Source organism: Agelaius phoeniceus, chromosome 8 (assembly GCF_051311805.1).
Source record: "Agelaius phoeniceus isolate bAgePho1 chromosome 8, bAgePho1.hap1, whole genome shotgun sequence".
NCBI lineage: Eukaryota > Metazoa > Chordata > Aves > Passeriformes > Icteridae > Agelaius > Agelaius phoeniceus.
In genome coordinates, this window is record NC_135272.1 from 29,008,768 (window position 1) to 29,023,113 (window position 14,346).

At 39.3% G+C, this 14,346-nt stretch overlaps 1 protein-coding gene across 10 annotated transcripts in view; it reads left to right on the top strand.

Annotated features, from left to right (window-relative positions):
• Nucleotides 1–14,346, top strand: part of MAST2 (microtubule associated serine/threonine kinase 2) — a 187,115-nt gene that overhangs the window by 108,584 nt on the left and 64,185 nt on the right. For all 10 annotated transcript variants that reach the window (XM_077182468.1, XM_077182469.1, XM_054637889.2 and 7 more), the window contains one exon: nt 12,707–12,798. In XM_077182468.1, coding sequence (XP_077038583.1) covers nt 12,707–12,798 — 92 coding nt within the window. The remainder of the gene's footprint in view (nt 1–12,706; nt 12,799–14,346) is intronic.

Sequence of the window (14,346 nt, forward strand, 5' to 3'; positions counted from 1 at the left end):
AGCTCAGCATATTAAATGACCATCTGACACTCATAATTGGAGAGGAAATTTCATTCAAATTACTTCTGCTAGGTATTTCAATATGGCCTTAGGACAAAAACACTGCTTGGGGGAGAAAAGATCTCCACCTTATCTTCTGAAAATCTCTTTATGACAATAGTCTGTTGGATTGCATGGAAATGTAATGGATATTTTGCTCACTAATGGATGAGTTTTGGGGAGCTTCCAATACACTCTCCATTAGAGGATATTTGCACTACTTAAATACAATGAAAGAGGCTGGTCCAATGAATGGAAGGGAGGTCCTCCTAAAACCCCCAAACATTTCTAATGATTTAGGCAATCCACCTGGACTGTTCGTATTTTCTAGTTTATGTGGGATTCTGTGTAAATCATATTTTATGTTGATTTTGAATACTGTTGGGAGATTCCCTCTTGATTAAAACCCAGGGAAAGGGTCTTAGAGGGTTAACACTGAAGTTTTGAGCCTTGAAAGCTTTTTGTTCAGATCAAAACTCTCTTGTATGAACATTTGGCTATTGCCCAGGACAAACCAGTTTTTCAAGTCAAAACCTTTGTGGTGAGGAAATGAAGCAACACACAAATTGCAGACAATTTCATGAATTATTTGGATCCTTCACATGAACGAGACTGCTGAGTATAAAATGATTTTGCACTGGTGTTTTAAGTGAGCTAAATGAAATAGTGAGGTAAGAGACTGGTTTGAGGGGAGGTATGAGGAAAAAGGAGATCCTGGACTGTACAGAGGACGCTCAGATCAGGTCAGATCTACTGTGGAAAGTAAGACAGAGTAAATCACTGGCATGTGATTGGCCTGGAAATGTGCAGTTCTTGTGTTTAATTGAAGTCGACACATTTGGGTGTTGGAATCCTTACAGAGTCTGTGCATCTGCTTATTTTGACTGTTTTTTGTCTCTGACAAGCGCATTTTAAATCTGAGTGCCCACCAGCCTAAAGCTCTGGGATGGACTTGGAGACGTATCTGGATGTGAGGAACCCCTGCCCGTGCCGTGATGTGACCCTTTGCAGGCCCCTCTTCTTTGGACAGGTGTGAAGTTGTGGTCAGGAGCAAACTAAGAGATGTTCTCTGGTGCACCTGGGTTTCCTCTTATTTTACTGCCAGCTGGATGTTGACCTTACAAAGAACTGTACACCTTAGAGCAATTTTTTTTTTTTTTATAAAAAGGAGACCTTACTTAAGGAACTGAGAGATACATTGTATGGCATGTCATCTTCTATCACCAGACACCTACCTGGAGAGAAATTACTTAGTTTTCAGCTGGATGCTCAACACTTTGGATTGGCCACCATTTTAGTTACTATATTCAGCAAGTAAATATATTTTCAAACTATGAAGGAAAACACCTTTGAAGTTATTTGATTCTACATTTGTAGCTAATTATCAGATAATCCCTGAATAGTTTTTCTCCATTCATAGCCCAATTATCTTTTTTTTTGCTATTATTTTGAAGACTACAGATTAATACCTAATATTGTTCTTTATAATACCTAATTAATGTACCTAATTAATAACTTTATAATACCTAATGTTTTAATTAATACCTAATAGTGCTCTTTAGAGTAATTTGCTGATAAAATGAAACATACTTCTGTAGTGAAATGTCATAGGTTATTCCAGGCCTCTTAAAGATTTAGTTTTAAAGTCTGTTTTGGTGGTTTTTTGGGTTTTATTTTTGGCTCTATGTCAGCCAAAAGTGGAAGGATTCAGAGAACTGGGTTTTAGGAGGATGCTTACGAGTCCTGTGCAGGGGAGTCCTAGTGCCAGACATGAAATCCAAGCCACCTGATACCAGTCTCTTTTGTCTATCATTTTAGGCAGTGCTATGCAGCAAGTTGGACGTGTTTTGAGATTGTTGGCTTAATCAATCACTATCTTTCCACAAAAATGCCTCTACTGTCATGTTTTATATGAGGACAAAGCTTAGTAACGTACTGAAAATCTAAGCAAATGTTATATATCAGTATGATGTCTCCCCACATTCATTGCTGCCTGCTGTGTTTACGTAGCACTCAGCACATAATTTAAACTCCTTCAGAATTAACAGAAGATGCAAACGTCACTTGCTGTGTTCTGTGTGATCTTGCAGGAGTTCCTTCTGGTGTCATGCGACACTGGCAGTGAGCATGTGCCAGAGCAGAGGCTCTCAGTGACGTGAGGTAAAAAATCTTCTGCAGGCACACATGAGAACAGCTTTGCCCTGGATCTTTGTTCTCTGAGGAAGCGAGCTTGGATCCTGCGGTGCCATTTGAAATTACTTATTTCCAGTACATTGTGTGTTTTCCTGTCCTGTAATTTTTTTTTTCCAGTCTTGATTGCATGGTAAATTAGGATGTTACAATTAGCAGACCTAATTTAAATTAGGCATGATTGCTATGGAATTTGAATACCTGACTTTCTCTCAGTGTTTGCATTTGTCTTCCTCTGTGTCTTCATTTGTGTATGTTCTGCAATTTTCATGGGTCTCATTTGTTTTCCTGCTGGACAAGCTGGTTTCAGACTATGTGCAGAACAGAACTAGGGCAGCAAGAATGCTGGGATTTCACAATACATGGCTCCCAGAAATTAATTTTACAACAATCTTTTACTTTTACAGAAATAGGCTAATGTTATTTAACAGCCCTATCTTTCCCCACTTTGTCTCACAGAAAATTTGGGCTGTGTTTTCCTGTGCTTGTGAGTTTCTGCTGGAGTTTGTTAGACACCATTTGTAAAAATAATGCTCACATGTTCTTAGTTCCTTCAGTTATGAATAACTACATAAAGCATTCAAAAAGCTTTTAGCAATTTCTTTGCTTGCATTCTGATCCCATTTTACATGAGGTACATTTATTAAATATCTGCTTTTTGAATAGCTGTGTAAATTATGGCTCTGATTTTACTAGGTTTTAGTTTTTTCTTTCTTTTATTATTTCTTTTTGTTATCACTGCAACCATCCATTTATTTTTGATACATTCATATATTTGTACGTACTGCTCTCTACCATCTTACTGGAATTGATTTTGATTTTACTTTTTCGCCTTCTTAAGTAGAATAGCTCTTAAAACAAGTACCTTTTCTTGGCAGTGGTGAGCTGCTTCATCCTTTGGATGTACTGCTGGTATAAGCTTTAGCTGTCAGCTTGTGACTTCTAATGTTTGTGTTTTTCTTCTGCTCAGTTTTGTGGATGGTTGTTCCAGCTTCAGTCCTCTAAAATTTCAAAACTCTATGCGTGTATCTATTTGTAGTACACATTCGTATAGTTATTAAACGGGAACAGCTATCCTTGTATGAAAAATTGATGGCTGTTGGATAATGAACATTTGGCTCAGCAAGCAGGCTTTACACAAAAGAATGAGGTTTAACATGTAATCAGGCTTGATTGTTCCAGAAACTTCCCCTTGCTGCAGATCTAAGGGCAGGCTCTGTGTGCCAGGGCAGGATCTGCACTCGGGGCCTCCCCCTCTTCTCCTGCCCTTGGTGGTTTTGTTGCTCCATTAACAGGAAATGCCTTCTGCAGGTGTATTATCTTATTATTTTAGTAGTCAGCTTATTTGATCTGATGTACACTGCAGTATAGCTACCTAATGTGTTTTTGTAAATAATTTTTTCATGTCTTTTTAAGTGTGTTGTTTTTATCCAGGGCAATGGTTTATTGACAGACCTGTCTGTGTAAATGAGTAAGGACCACATAAACTGAGTGCTTTTTTCAACACTGCAATGTATCTCTCTACGTGAATTTACACCAGTTTTAGTGGCTACACTGGGCATTTTCAATGTCCACAGAACTTCAACTCCTGTCTGTCCCCTTCTTTGACGTTTAGAGCCGATTCTTATCTCAGTAGCCTCTTTTCCCTCTCTGCCATTCAGTGAGTGCATTGATTAGAAAGGTCCCAAGCAGCATTTCCTCTTCCAAAGCTGAAGGGAACAACCTGAGCCATCTGTATTCTCTCTCTGTATCTGTTTTGAATTAAAGCACCACCTTGGCAAACACTTCTCACCTTTGTCTTCTCTGGTAGGGAACTGTTCTGCTCAGCCCTGGTGGAGTCCAAGCAGGCAGAGCATGGCATTTTCCTGTCTAAGCTGAGTCCTGGACAAATGTCAGAAGTTTTGTAGCCTGCCCACTGAGATTGCAGCTTTGTTTGGCCCAGGTATTTTCCTAATATATCCATTGGACTATTATCAGTCTACCTTAGTACACTCATGCTTTGCTGTTATTTTTTAGAGATGTTCTTGAGGATTTTTCTCCCATCTCTGTGTGTGTGCAAACATGAGCAGCAAACTGTTTTCAATGCTTCTGTTTGAAGGGCTTTAGAGGCTCAATTTTTGTGTGTACATATATATACATATTTTAATACTTGCACAGAAAAGTGGTGTTACCAAACTCTTGTGGAAATGAACCTTTCTTCCTTGGACTGTCTTTTAGAAGTATCCTGTTCTTTTTTTTCAAATTTTATTAAATTGATGCTGATATTTTTCTTTTGGTTTTATTTTGTAAGAAACTGCTAAGAGTTAGGAAACATTATTGCTTTAGGAAGTAGAGGGTCTTGGTGATGAAAATAGAAAGCACATTCTCACCTTCTAAGTTTAGAAGCAAAAGTATAAATTTAAATTATCATTGTAAGGTAGGCAGATGGAGACTGATTTTCTGCATCTATGTCATTACCTACTACACTTTGCAACTGGGGATGAATTTGAGAATTGTTTACCTAATCAATGAATATTTTTTTATATATTCAAATTCTGCAAAGTTAAGAAAGGCAATATGGAATCCCAATAAGATAAAAGAGCATGATTCTCATAGCAGAGGATGGTTAGGGCAGTGCCTGGGTCAGAAAGACAGGAGGAATGAGAGTGTTGAGGTATCAGTGGTGCAAAGCATGGTAATGTATATGTTGCACCTCACCTTGTTTTTTTGGGTATTTTTTAAAAGGTCAGATATTTTGGTCCCTATAGCTTCTGAGTTAAATCCAAAATATCTACAAAGCTTTTCTGTCAAAAGGTATGTAGAACTGAAAAAGGGATGGTGGTTTTACAAAAAGCTACATAAAAATGGTGTGGAATTGGTTGCTAATGAAGAACCAGGGGAGTGGGTTTATTGTCTCACAACGTGCTCTCTTTGTTGTCTGCTCTTCTGGCACATTTTTCCGGATGTGGTGCTGTGTTCTGTTCAGGATTTTCTGTGCTCTGGTATGCTGGATGCTGCTTGCAAGTTCAATATGCTGGGTGATGCTTAAGGAAGTTGATGTTGCAGAGCTGAGGATGGCAGTAAGTGAGGCTCATGTGCAAAATAGCAGAGGCACCAGGGGTGGAAGCACGGCCCAGCACTCGTCTGAAAGCCACAGCAGGGACGTAGTTCCAGCTGGGAGGAAAGCACATCACAAGTGTAACATTCTGCCAAGCAAGCACAAACCCTGGCACTCTTCAGTTGGTCTCCATAGCTGGAGAAGATGAGTCTTACCAACAGAGCAAAACCTTTCCAGTGGAGCTCAGGAAAGCACCTTAAGAGCTTGTGTTTTTTAAATGTGCAAATAATTTGATTGCAAACATCCTAGTTTTGTTCAGAATGTTGCCACCCTGGTTTTTACTCTACTGGTCGGCCGTGTGAAAATCTGTGTTCTGTGCAGTAGATGCAACTCCCTGGACAGTCTGGAGATTAATTCTAGAATAGTGTATTGTTAGAATAGATTTAAAATTAGATCAGTAATTAATCCTCATGCTGAGCTTTGGAACCACAGGTAGCTGGTAATGAGCTAATTTGTAACATTTTTTGATTCTTAAACTAAGAAAATGCTCTGAAACAAAATGAAGAGAACTGATTGTGTTGCGTGCTACAAAGCAACCAAATGAGTTTTCTTATTATTTTATGTAACATTTGCATTAAACATGAAAAACTTTCTTTCCATTTTCAGCTCATTTGCTTCGTTTCCTGGGTGCATCTTCGGGGAGAATGTCTAGAGTAGGTTTGTTATATTGCACACCTGTATGTAATTGTACACTCCATGGTTAGAGGATTTGAAACAATATAAAATCACTTTTTCATTTCATTCTTGAATTTGTTTGCTTGTATTTTTTGGAGGAAAAGAAATGTGATAAACCAGCTTCTGTGAGAATTGCCAAGTAGAGACTTATTTAAAAAGCAGCTATATGCTATGTGAAGCATTTAATAATAGATTTGGAGGAAATGGGAAATGAAAGTATGCAGTTATGCTTAGCTTTCATTCAATCAGCCTTTCACACTTTGTGATGTAACTTCATGGCAGTATAATGCATAACACAACTGAAGTAGGAGATAGCAGTGCTTGAGAAGGTTTGTTTTATGTTTTTGCCCATTAAATAATGTCTGTATTTATTCTGGGGTCTCTCTTCCATAATCAGAGATTTTTCCCTTACTTTTGTTCTCTTATGCTAAAACAAAGATAAGCTTGGAGTGTGTTCAGAATAAAGTGGATTTGTGTAGTTGAGAACGGCTGTACCAGTCACTGTAATTTGTTGTGACATCTCATTTTGTTTGGCCTTGCAGAGTTGTTCCTATGTTGTTAATAATGCAAAAGGTCTGGACTATACAGAGTGGTGTAAGCAGGTGTGCACCAGCCTCAAGCATTAGGCAAATTAGACATAAATTTGGTGTTCACTGGCAATTCCAGCCTTTTCTTTTGTAATTTCTTAGCTTGCGGTGATGCTGCTTCTTCAATTCGAGCTCTAAATGAAGTAGGAGAGCTTGTCTAACATATAGCTTGGTTTAGATGAAAGGAAAATGGCCTTTCATGCAATAAGTTAATTCCTAAGTACAAAGATGTTAATTTTCCTTAAAACAAAAGAACCATCTGCACCCATTTTACTCCTTGCTTTGTAAGTCTTGCATTGCTTGACTCTGTGTTCACCTTGGTTAATGTGTTTGGTAGCAGGCTGAGAGGTGTGGTGGCAATATGGAAAATGATGCCCCTTGTGTGTTTTACCCCCATGCACTCTCTTGATATCTGTACAGAAGTACAACTCACACTTCAAAAGCTGACTGCATCTTTTTCCTCTGTGCTCTTCTTTTTTTGTCCAGTTTATTCTGTCCCATGGGCATCAAAACGATGGGCAGTGCAAATTTGAGTGGAGCCTGGCTTGCTGAACAACTTGCATCTGTTACTGTGTTTGTAGCAATTAAATTGTAGGAAATGTTTTGTGGAAGAGGACCCTGCACTCAGGCAGTTGGTTTTCATTGTTGTTTTTATTTAAGTTCCAAAGTTTAATCCTATTTGAAGTTCTTCAGAAAGATGGTGGAAACAGGAATACTGTAATCCAGTCTCAAGATCATGAGAGTTAGGGACTGATCTTATAAAGGAGTGAATGGCAGGTACAGATTGTCCAGAGATGCACTGGATAAAGGCTCCTTGTTTAGTCTGGCCAAATAACCAGGAAGGAATCCAAATTCAGGATGTTTCCTTCCTCCTGGGACTTTAATGACAGGAAATAGAAAGCAGTTTTCCTAGGTGATGTTGGGAAGAAGATAGTTCTGTGTCTGTTGTGGTGGAGACCCTGCCTGCAACCTTTAAGAAGTTGCTTGTTGGACTCATGCTCCCATCCTTCGTATCTTAACTGTGTGTAATTGTATTTCTTTACAACAAAAGAAGTGTTTATTGTAGGAATGTGCAACCCCCCAAACCTACACCATGAATAATAACACTTTTTTCCCCTCAGTTATTCTAGGATGAATAATTCTTAAACTATTCTTGAATGTGGAAAAAAAAAAAGAAATCAGTTGAACCAGATGCTTACTTATCTATTTTAGAGAACTAATTATCCCTGTTGTTGGTAGTGCTAAAGCTTACAAAATTGCTTCCATCTTTGAATTACTATAATTAAGACGATAACTTCCACATCTAGTTAACATTGCTGTGCAGCTGCTGCATTCATTGACATGCAGATTTTGGATTTTGTAAATTTTCTGTCATTGTGAATAAAAATTTTAAATACTTATTTTCATTTCCAAAATGTCTGTTTCTCATAAAGAACTCTTTGTAAAGCAAATCAACTGAAACCAAACTTCTGTAATATCAGAGGAGAATCTGGTGAAGTTTGGTTAGGTGATATTACATTTTAGGAAAATATGTAACCACAAATAACTTTAGTAGATATGACTGCTCTGAATTTGGATCCCGATTCATACGGATTTGAGGTCACTAAATGGAGTGTCAAATCTGGACCAAGTCTGATATTTGGCTTCTGAAATGCTGTTTTGAAAGAAGTTAGTGCAGGAGTTAATCTGGCACTCTGACAACCTGAGGTAGTTTAAGAAATTCTAAAATTAGAATTTTTGGTCGAAGATTGGGCTTGATGATCTTGTAGGTGTTTTCTAATTTTAGTGATTCTGTGATAAATCACTAATATAAATAAAATGCATTCATGACGAGTAACCAAAATGTCATTTAAGCTATACTTTTTCCAAGTATCTTATTTCTTCAAGTTGATTTCTGTCCAAGTCAATGAGAAGGCTCATGCAATCAGTGTTATCTTGTTTACTTACATACTCCAGCATTTTCGGCTACGAGAAATTCCTCAAGGCCTATAAATTCAGATGGATTTTGAGAAACTTCCTTATCATTATTTATTTATAATAACCAGCCTCCCTATGAAATTGCATGATAGTGGTGCTTGGTTATTTATATTTACATTGTTTTTTTCTGTGGCCCTCGCTTTCATTACACGGATGCCTCCTGGGCATTAATCAGTTTTGCTCAGTGAGTTGAAGATGTCCCCTGAGTAAGCTGCTAAAATAAAGAATCAAATATCGATTTATGCTGAAACTGAGTCATTGATTTCTCTTTCAGACTGAGTAGGCACATGAAACCAGGCACACTTGTGGTGCCCATTTCAGAGGCTTGCCCTGGGCTTGTCCGTGGGTGAGGAGGAGGAGGAGGCTGGTTGGGGTGCAGATGAAGAGCTGGGGGCTGCATTCAGGTCACAGGTACAATGCCAAATGTGCTCAGAAATAACTCTGGGCGAGGGTGCTGCCTCAGGGGCACATTGCAGTGGGTCCAAAAGCAGTGTCCAGTTACCGGAGCCGTGCGATGTCCTGCGGGGTTCAGTTTCAGGAGCGCGCTGGGGACACTTCAGCACACGTAACAAATGATATTTTTACTGCAGGCAGAGAAGTTAACTCCAGAAACAGAGTAAAAGCTCTATTTCCATAGTGATCCAAAGGCATTGTTTCAGCTGTTTCAATGTAAGATATCCGTTTTACTATGTGTTTTTAGAATTAAACTGAGGTGCTCCTGTGATCTCACAGGTTTCTGGACTTGGGTTTGGCTGTGTGTGTGTTTGACCAGGGAAGGGAGGGCAGCACCTCCAGAGCTCTGATGGGCTGGAGCTCAGCCCTACAGCTTTGAGCCCTACAGAAACTCTGTGCTTTTAAAATTATGTTTTGCCTAAGCTGGAAGACCTGGAGGGGATTTGCTCTCTGAAATGATGAAGTGAGATCTGAGAAAAAAAAAGATTAACAAGACCCATAGTAAATTGTGAGAGAAAAGGAGGTTCAGGGCAGGACTCACCTTGTGTTTAATGAAAACAGCAAAACTTTGGCTTTTAAACAAATAATAATGCTTGAAATCTCTCTGGACTGGTTAAAACCTGATTTTTTTCTAGTTAAAAAGTTAGCTATAGCCAGCCTTCTTCCCTTTTCCTTTCTCCTATTACTCCTGTTTTCTTATGTAGATTGAAATAATTTTTGAGCAAGAAAACATACAGTTTTCAAGAATTGTTTCATATTGTTTCAAGAATTCACAAATGGTAATAAATAATAATTAATGCAACTTAAAGGATTAACAATATGATCTCCTCATTATCTTTGGCCTGGTAGCTCACTTTTGAGCCGAGCACTGTCTGTCTGGCTAAAATGAACCTTCCAGGAAATAATTTTTTTTTTAAGTGGAACTGCTTCTGCCAACACTTAAATTGACTAGTTTGAATTTCTTTGGCACTAAGCCCTGCTTAAAGCCAGCTTTGCTTCCTTCATATTTATCTGTTCTTTAGGAGGTGCTCAAATGCTGTCATAGTGACTTGTGGGGGGAGAGGTCATCCCACTGAAGTCTGCTCGTTACCTCCTCCCTTCACCCTTTTTTGTTTTAGTGCCTACCAGAACTTCATCACTCTTGTTCTGCATTTCCTCTAGGATTCCTACATCTGTTAAAAGCTTTTTCTCTATATGCAGAGAGCTCTCTTCCACCAGTAGAGAGTGTGATTGTACTTGTGTATTTTTCTCAACATAGAACATGAATTTGAGAAGTTGGGTGTTGTGTTTTTAGTCTCTGTGTTTAAGTTTTGCCTTATTGCCAACACACATAAGTCATAGCAATGGCTAAACAGACCCAAGTGGTGTTTCTCTTTTGCAGATGAGAGATCCAGGAAAATTAAAAGTTATCCAATGCTGAGGGTGCAAAGAGAATAATGTTTTATTCCAAACTTTGGCTAGGCTTTCACTCCAAGCCATTCCCTCCTCTGGGTACATTTGTGTAAACCTGACCTATTTTAAGGGGTCTCAGCTGTGCTTGCTCTCCATCCCCTTAACCCTTTCTCTTTTGGCTCCTTATATTGGCAAAGACAGCAAAGAAAATGGGTTTATAAAACTCTCTTCAGTTGGGAAAATGCAGGCAAGCAGTTAAAAAGCTCTCAGTTTGGGACAGTTCACTTCCCCTGTTATGCTGTGGTTTAAATATACCAAGTTTCCATAGTCAGCTCCAGACATTGCTGTGGTAAAGTGTGCTTTAGGAACTCTCTTTAGCAAAGAGATAAAAGTGTAGAGAATGGAGCTCTGTTTTCTCACTGTACTAGTGGTTTTTATTGAGCAAGATCTTAAATTCTTACATTATATTTGATACTAAAATACCCAGGATTCTTTTTTATTTCTTACACAGTAATATATATTACACTAGAATACTCAGGAATTTCATGATTCAAGAAAGATTTTGTGCTAATGTAAACAATGATTATCTGGTATTAATGTTGGAATTGAATATTCTGGGTTTTTTTGCAGCAGTTACTGGAATAGTGTAACCAAAAACATGTTAAAAATATCTGTGAACTGGGATTTTAAGCTTCTTAAAATTGGGCTGTTAGTTTTTCCATGAGATGTGCACAATGGCAATCAGTTTTTGGATGGACTGTTGTTGAATAATACATGAATGTAAATGGAGATTGTATGGAATCAGTTGGATAATTCTGAGGAATGCTTTAAGTACACTAAAGAGCCTGAATAGCAGTTAATGGTGCTTCAACTTTATTACTGTTTATTATAGTTGGCAGTTCAGTTGTATTTTTTTCTGCATCAAGTTCTCTAGTTTCCTATAGAACAGCAATAAAATAAGCTTACAAATAATAATAGTCAGATGCACTGTATCCTGTGGCAGCAAAATATTTTTGCATTAAATTGTAGTTCTTGGCAGCCTGAGTTGTGTTTATTGTTGGGCAGCTCCAGCAGATCAATCAGTGCACGAAGGACCTGGCAGACGTCAGCATTTGGGGTTTGCAGGCAAAGAGGCTTTTCTTGTGCCTGGGGAACCCAGTGTGGAGCTTCACAGGGCACCCCTGGAGTGGGGCCAGAGGGCTCCTTCCTCAGCCTTTGCTCAGCTTTCCCTGCTCCTGGCTGTTCTCCCACCCCCATCAACACCAGTGGGATTCTAGGGACCTGTTTTGGGAACTGCTGAGGTAAGCAGGAATATTTGTGCCATGGGGGAAGCAAGCTGGAGGTACAGAGAATGGATGTATGTAGCTGTAGTGCTGGGTCAGTTCTAAGATTTTGCTGGCAATTTAATTTCTTCTGTTTAAACAGCAGAAGTGGCAATCACAAAGGGATTTAACTATCTAACTGCTCTTCTTCACAGATCCCATGGTTTAAAAATGTTTCCCTCACCCATTGCAATTTCTTTTATCATCTTTAGAGCTAAATGTTTGCTACCAGCAGTCATGAGCTGGGAAGCAAATGGAGGAACACACATCCTTCTCTTCACTTGGCTCAGCTTTCCCAACAGGGAAAAAATAAATCTGAACTGTCCCATAAGAAGTGTCACTTTCCTTGCTGGAACAAAGTCATGGCAATGAGTGGAGCTCATGTGGTGGAGGCGTGTCTGAAACTTGCTTTGCAGAGTTTTCCATCGGTATTGCCACATGTGTTCACAAAGATTTTTGGATCCCAGGCTTTAAGTTTGATTAGTAATCCCACTCATCTGCTGGGTTGTGCTAACACTTTGCTCTGTAATTTTAACTCTGCCCTAAGGAATATGCTCTAGTTTCTTATAACCAAGCCAATAATTGTAACGGATTTATTTGCTACGTTGGGTATTGGTAAGAGTATCCAGAGCACTCTGGGCTATATTACATTGTTTTTTGCTTTTTGTGTGAGTTGTAAAGCATGAGTAGCACATATTCTGTGAATCAGGAATAAATTACCAGCTATCTCCAGCGGCCTGTGCAACAAATGCTTCCAGAGTGTTGAAACACTTGCTGCTGACAAAGTACCTTTCTTCCCTGCACATTTCTTTCTTTGCAGGATCACTACTGAGGTCAAGAGTATGAGAAAATCCCACCCTAAATGCTGAGAGATTCCTCCTTAGCAGAAAGAGATTCTGCAGGACCTGCCTCGAGGTGCTGTTGTCCATCTGACTGTGCCTAATGGTTGGTTTATTTTTCTTTCTTTCTTTCAGCTGTCGGACAAGCAACAGGAAGAGTTTGATTGTAACATCCAGCACATCTCCAACTCTCCCACGGCCACATTCCCCTCTTCATGGACACACAGGTAACTCCCTAGGACTGCTCCACCTGGGAAGCATCAGCAGTCAGTCATGGCAGTGAGTTTGAACATACTGATTGATACTCAGCATCAAAGGATGCCCTATGGAAATTACTCTGACTGTGGTTTTTCACCTTCTCTAACTTGTAAGAGGATCTTTATAGTTTCAAGAGAAATGTTTTATGTTCTGCACTTTCTAGTTTGCTTCCATATCCACCCTCCACTCTTCCTGGGGGATTCAATCCTCTTACATCCTGCAAAAGAGCCTGAGATGGAAAACGACGCCAAATAAAATTAGATAAATACATTTCACTAAATCTCTTGTTCTGAGTCTCTGAGCATGGTTAATTTGTGCCAGTGATTTAACTTCAGTTCTCATGAGGAGGAACATCCTGCCTGTTTCCATGTGCCTCTGGCAGCCTAGCAGCTGTGCAGTGTGCCATCTTATGGTCTATGTCTGCTCCTCATGGCAGCATGAGGTGTTTGGAGTTCTATTTCTTTTTGACACTGCTCCCAATTTTACCATGGCAGCAGCTGGGAAATGCTCATTTCAGAGCACATGGGCAGGGGCTTGTTAGTTATTGAAGTGAAGTGTGTGGAAATGTTCTTCCAATGGAAAAAGGAGTAATTCTTCAGAAGGGGTCACACATGCAGATTCAACAGCTTGCCTGAACAGCATGTTCCCTTGTTTTTGTCGCTGAGGGAGGTAGATGGTGTGTGATGACTTTGGTTTTGCTATTTCAAAATGCCAGAGAGGATGACTGGGCTCCAGGTAGGTCCCTGATGGGCACCAGTCAGCAGCAGGAAACAGCTGGAACGTTTGTGGCACATCACCCACAGTGCAGCCTCTCTGCAAACGCGTCAGTGCTGCGTGTGAGACAAGGAATGTTGTTTTCATTGTAGTCACACTGTCTTCCTCCTACATGGCATACATTCTGTAAATGCTTTCTGGAGACTGAGGCAATGCTGAGAAAGAACAGCAGACTGATGGGAGCTCAGCTAGAAGGAGCCATCTGCTTCTGTTTGCAGAGCTTTGCATCCCGAGAGGTGATATCCAGCCTGTTGAAAGGAAAAAGAAGGCTGAAGTTATTGTTCAGGGATGCCCATAAAAGCCTCATTCACTCTTAAGTTTTCGTAAAAATCTGCCACATTTTCTTGGGATGCTATAAAATGTTCAGCTAGGAAATGTTCAGCTTTCATGGAAAGCTAGGAAGATGCTTTAAGTACATTGTTATTCTAAAATGACCCATGATTTTCAAATTAAAATGTTAACAAAATCTTACGGATGGTATATTAAAACCATTTTCTGCTTCAGAATCTGATAGAAAATGCAGGGCCAAAAATGTGTATAGGACCATCTCCTTCCACTTCAAACTCCCTTGTTGCTGTTGTATGGTTATGGTGGCAATAATTTTGTAAAATTTAGTTTAAATAAGGCATTTTTCTTGATAAAGATTCTCCACTTAGTTACATTGTGCTTTTTGCTTTGAAATCATATACATATATAGGTAGTTGGTTTCACTAAATTCTAAATTAGCTCTACAAGTGTTTAAC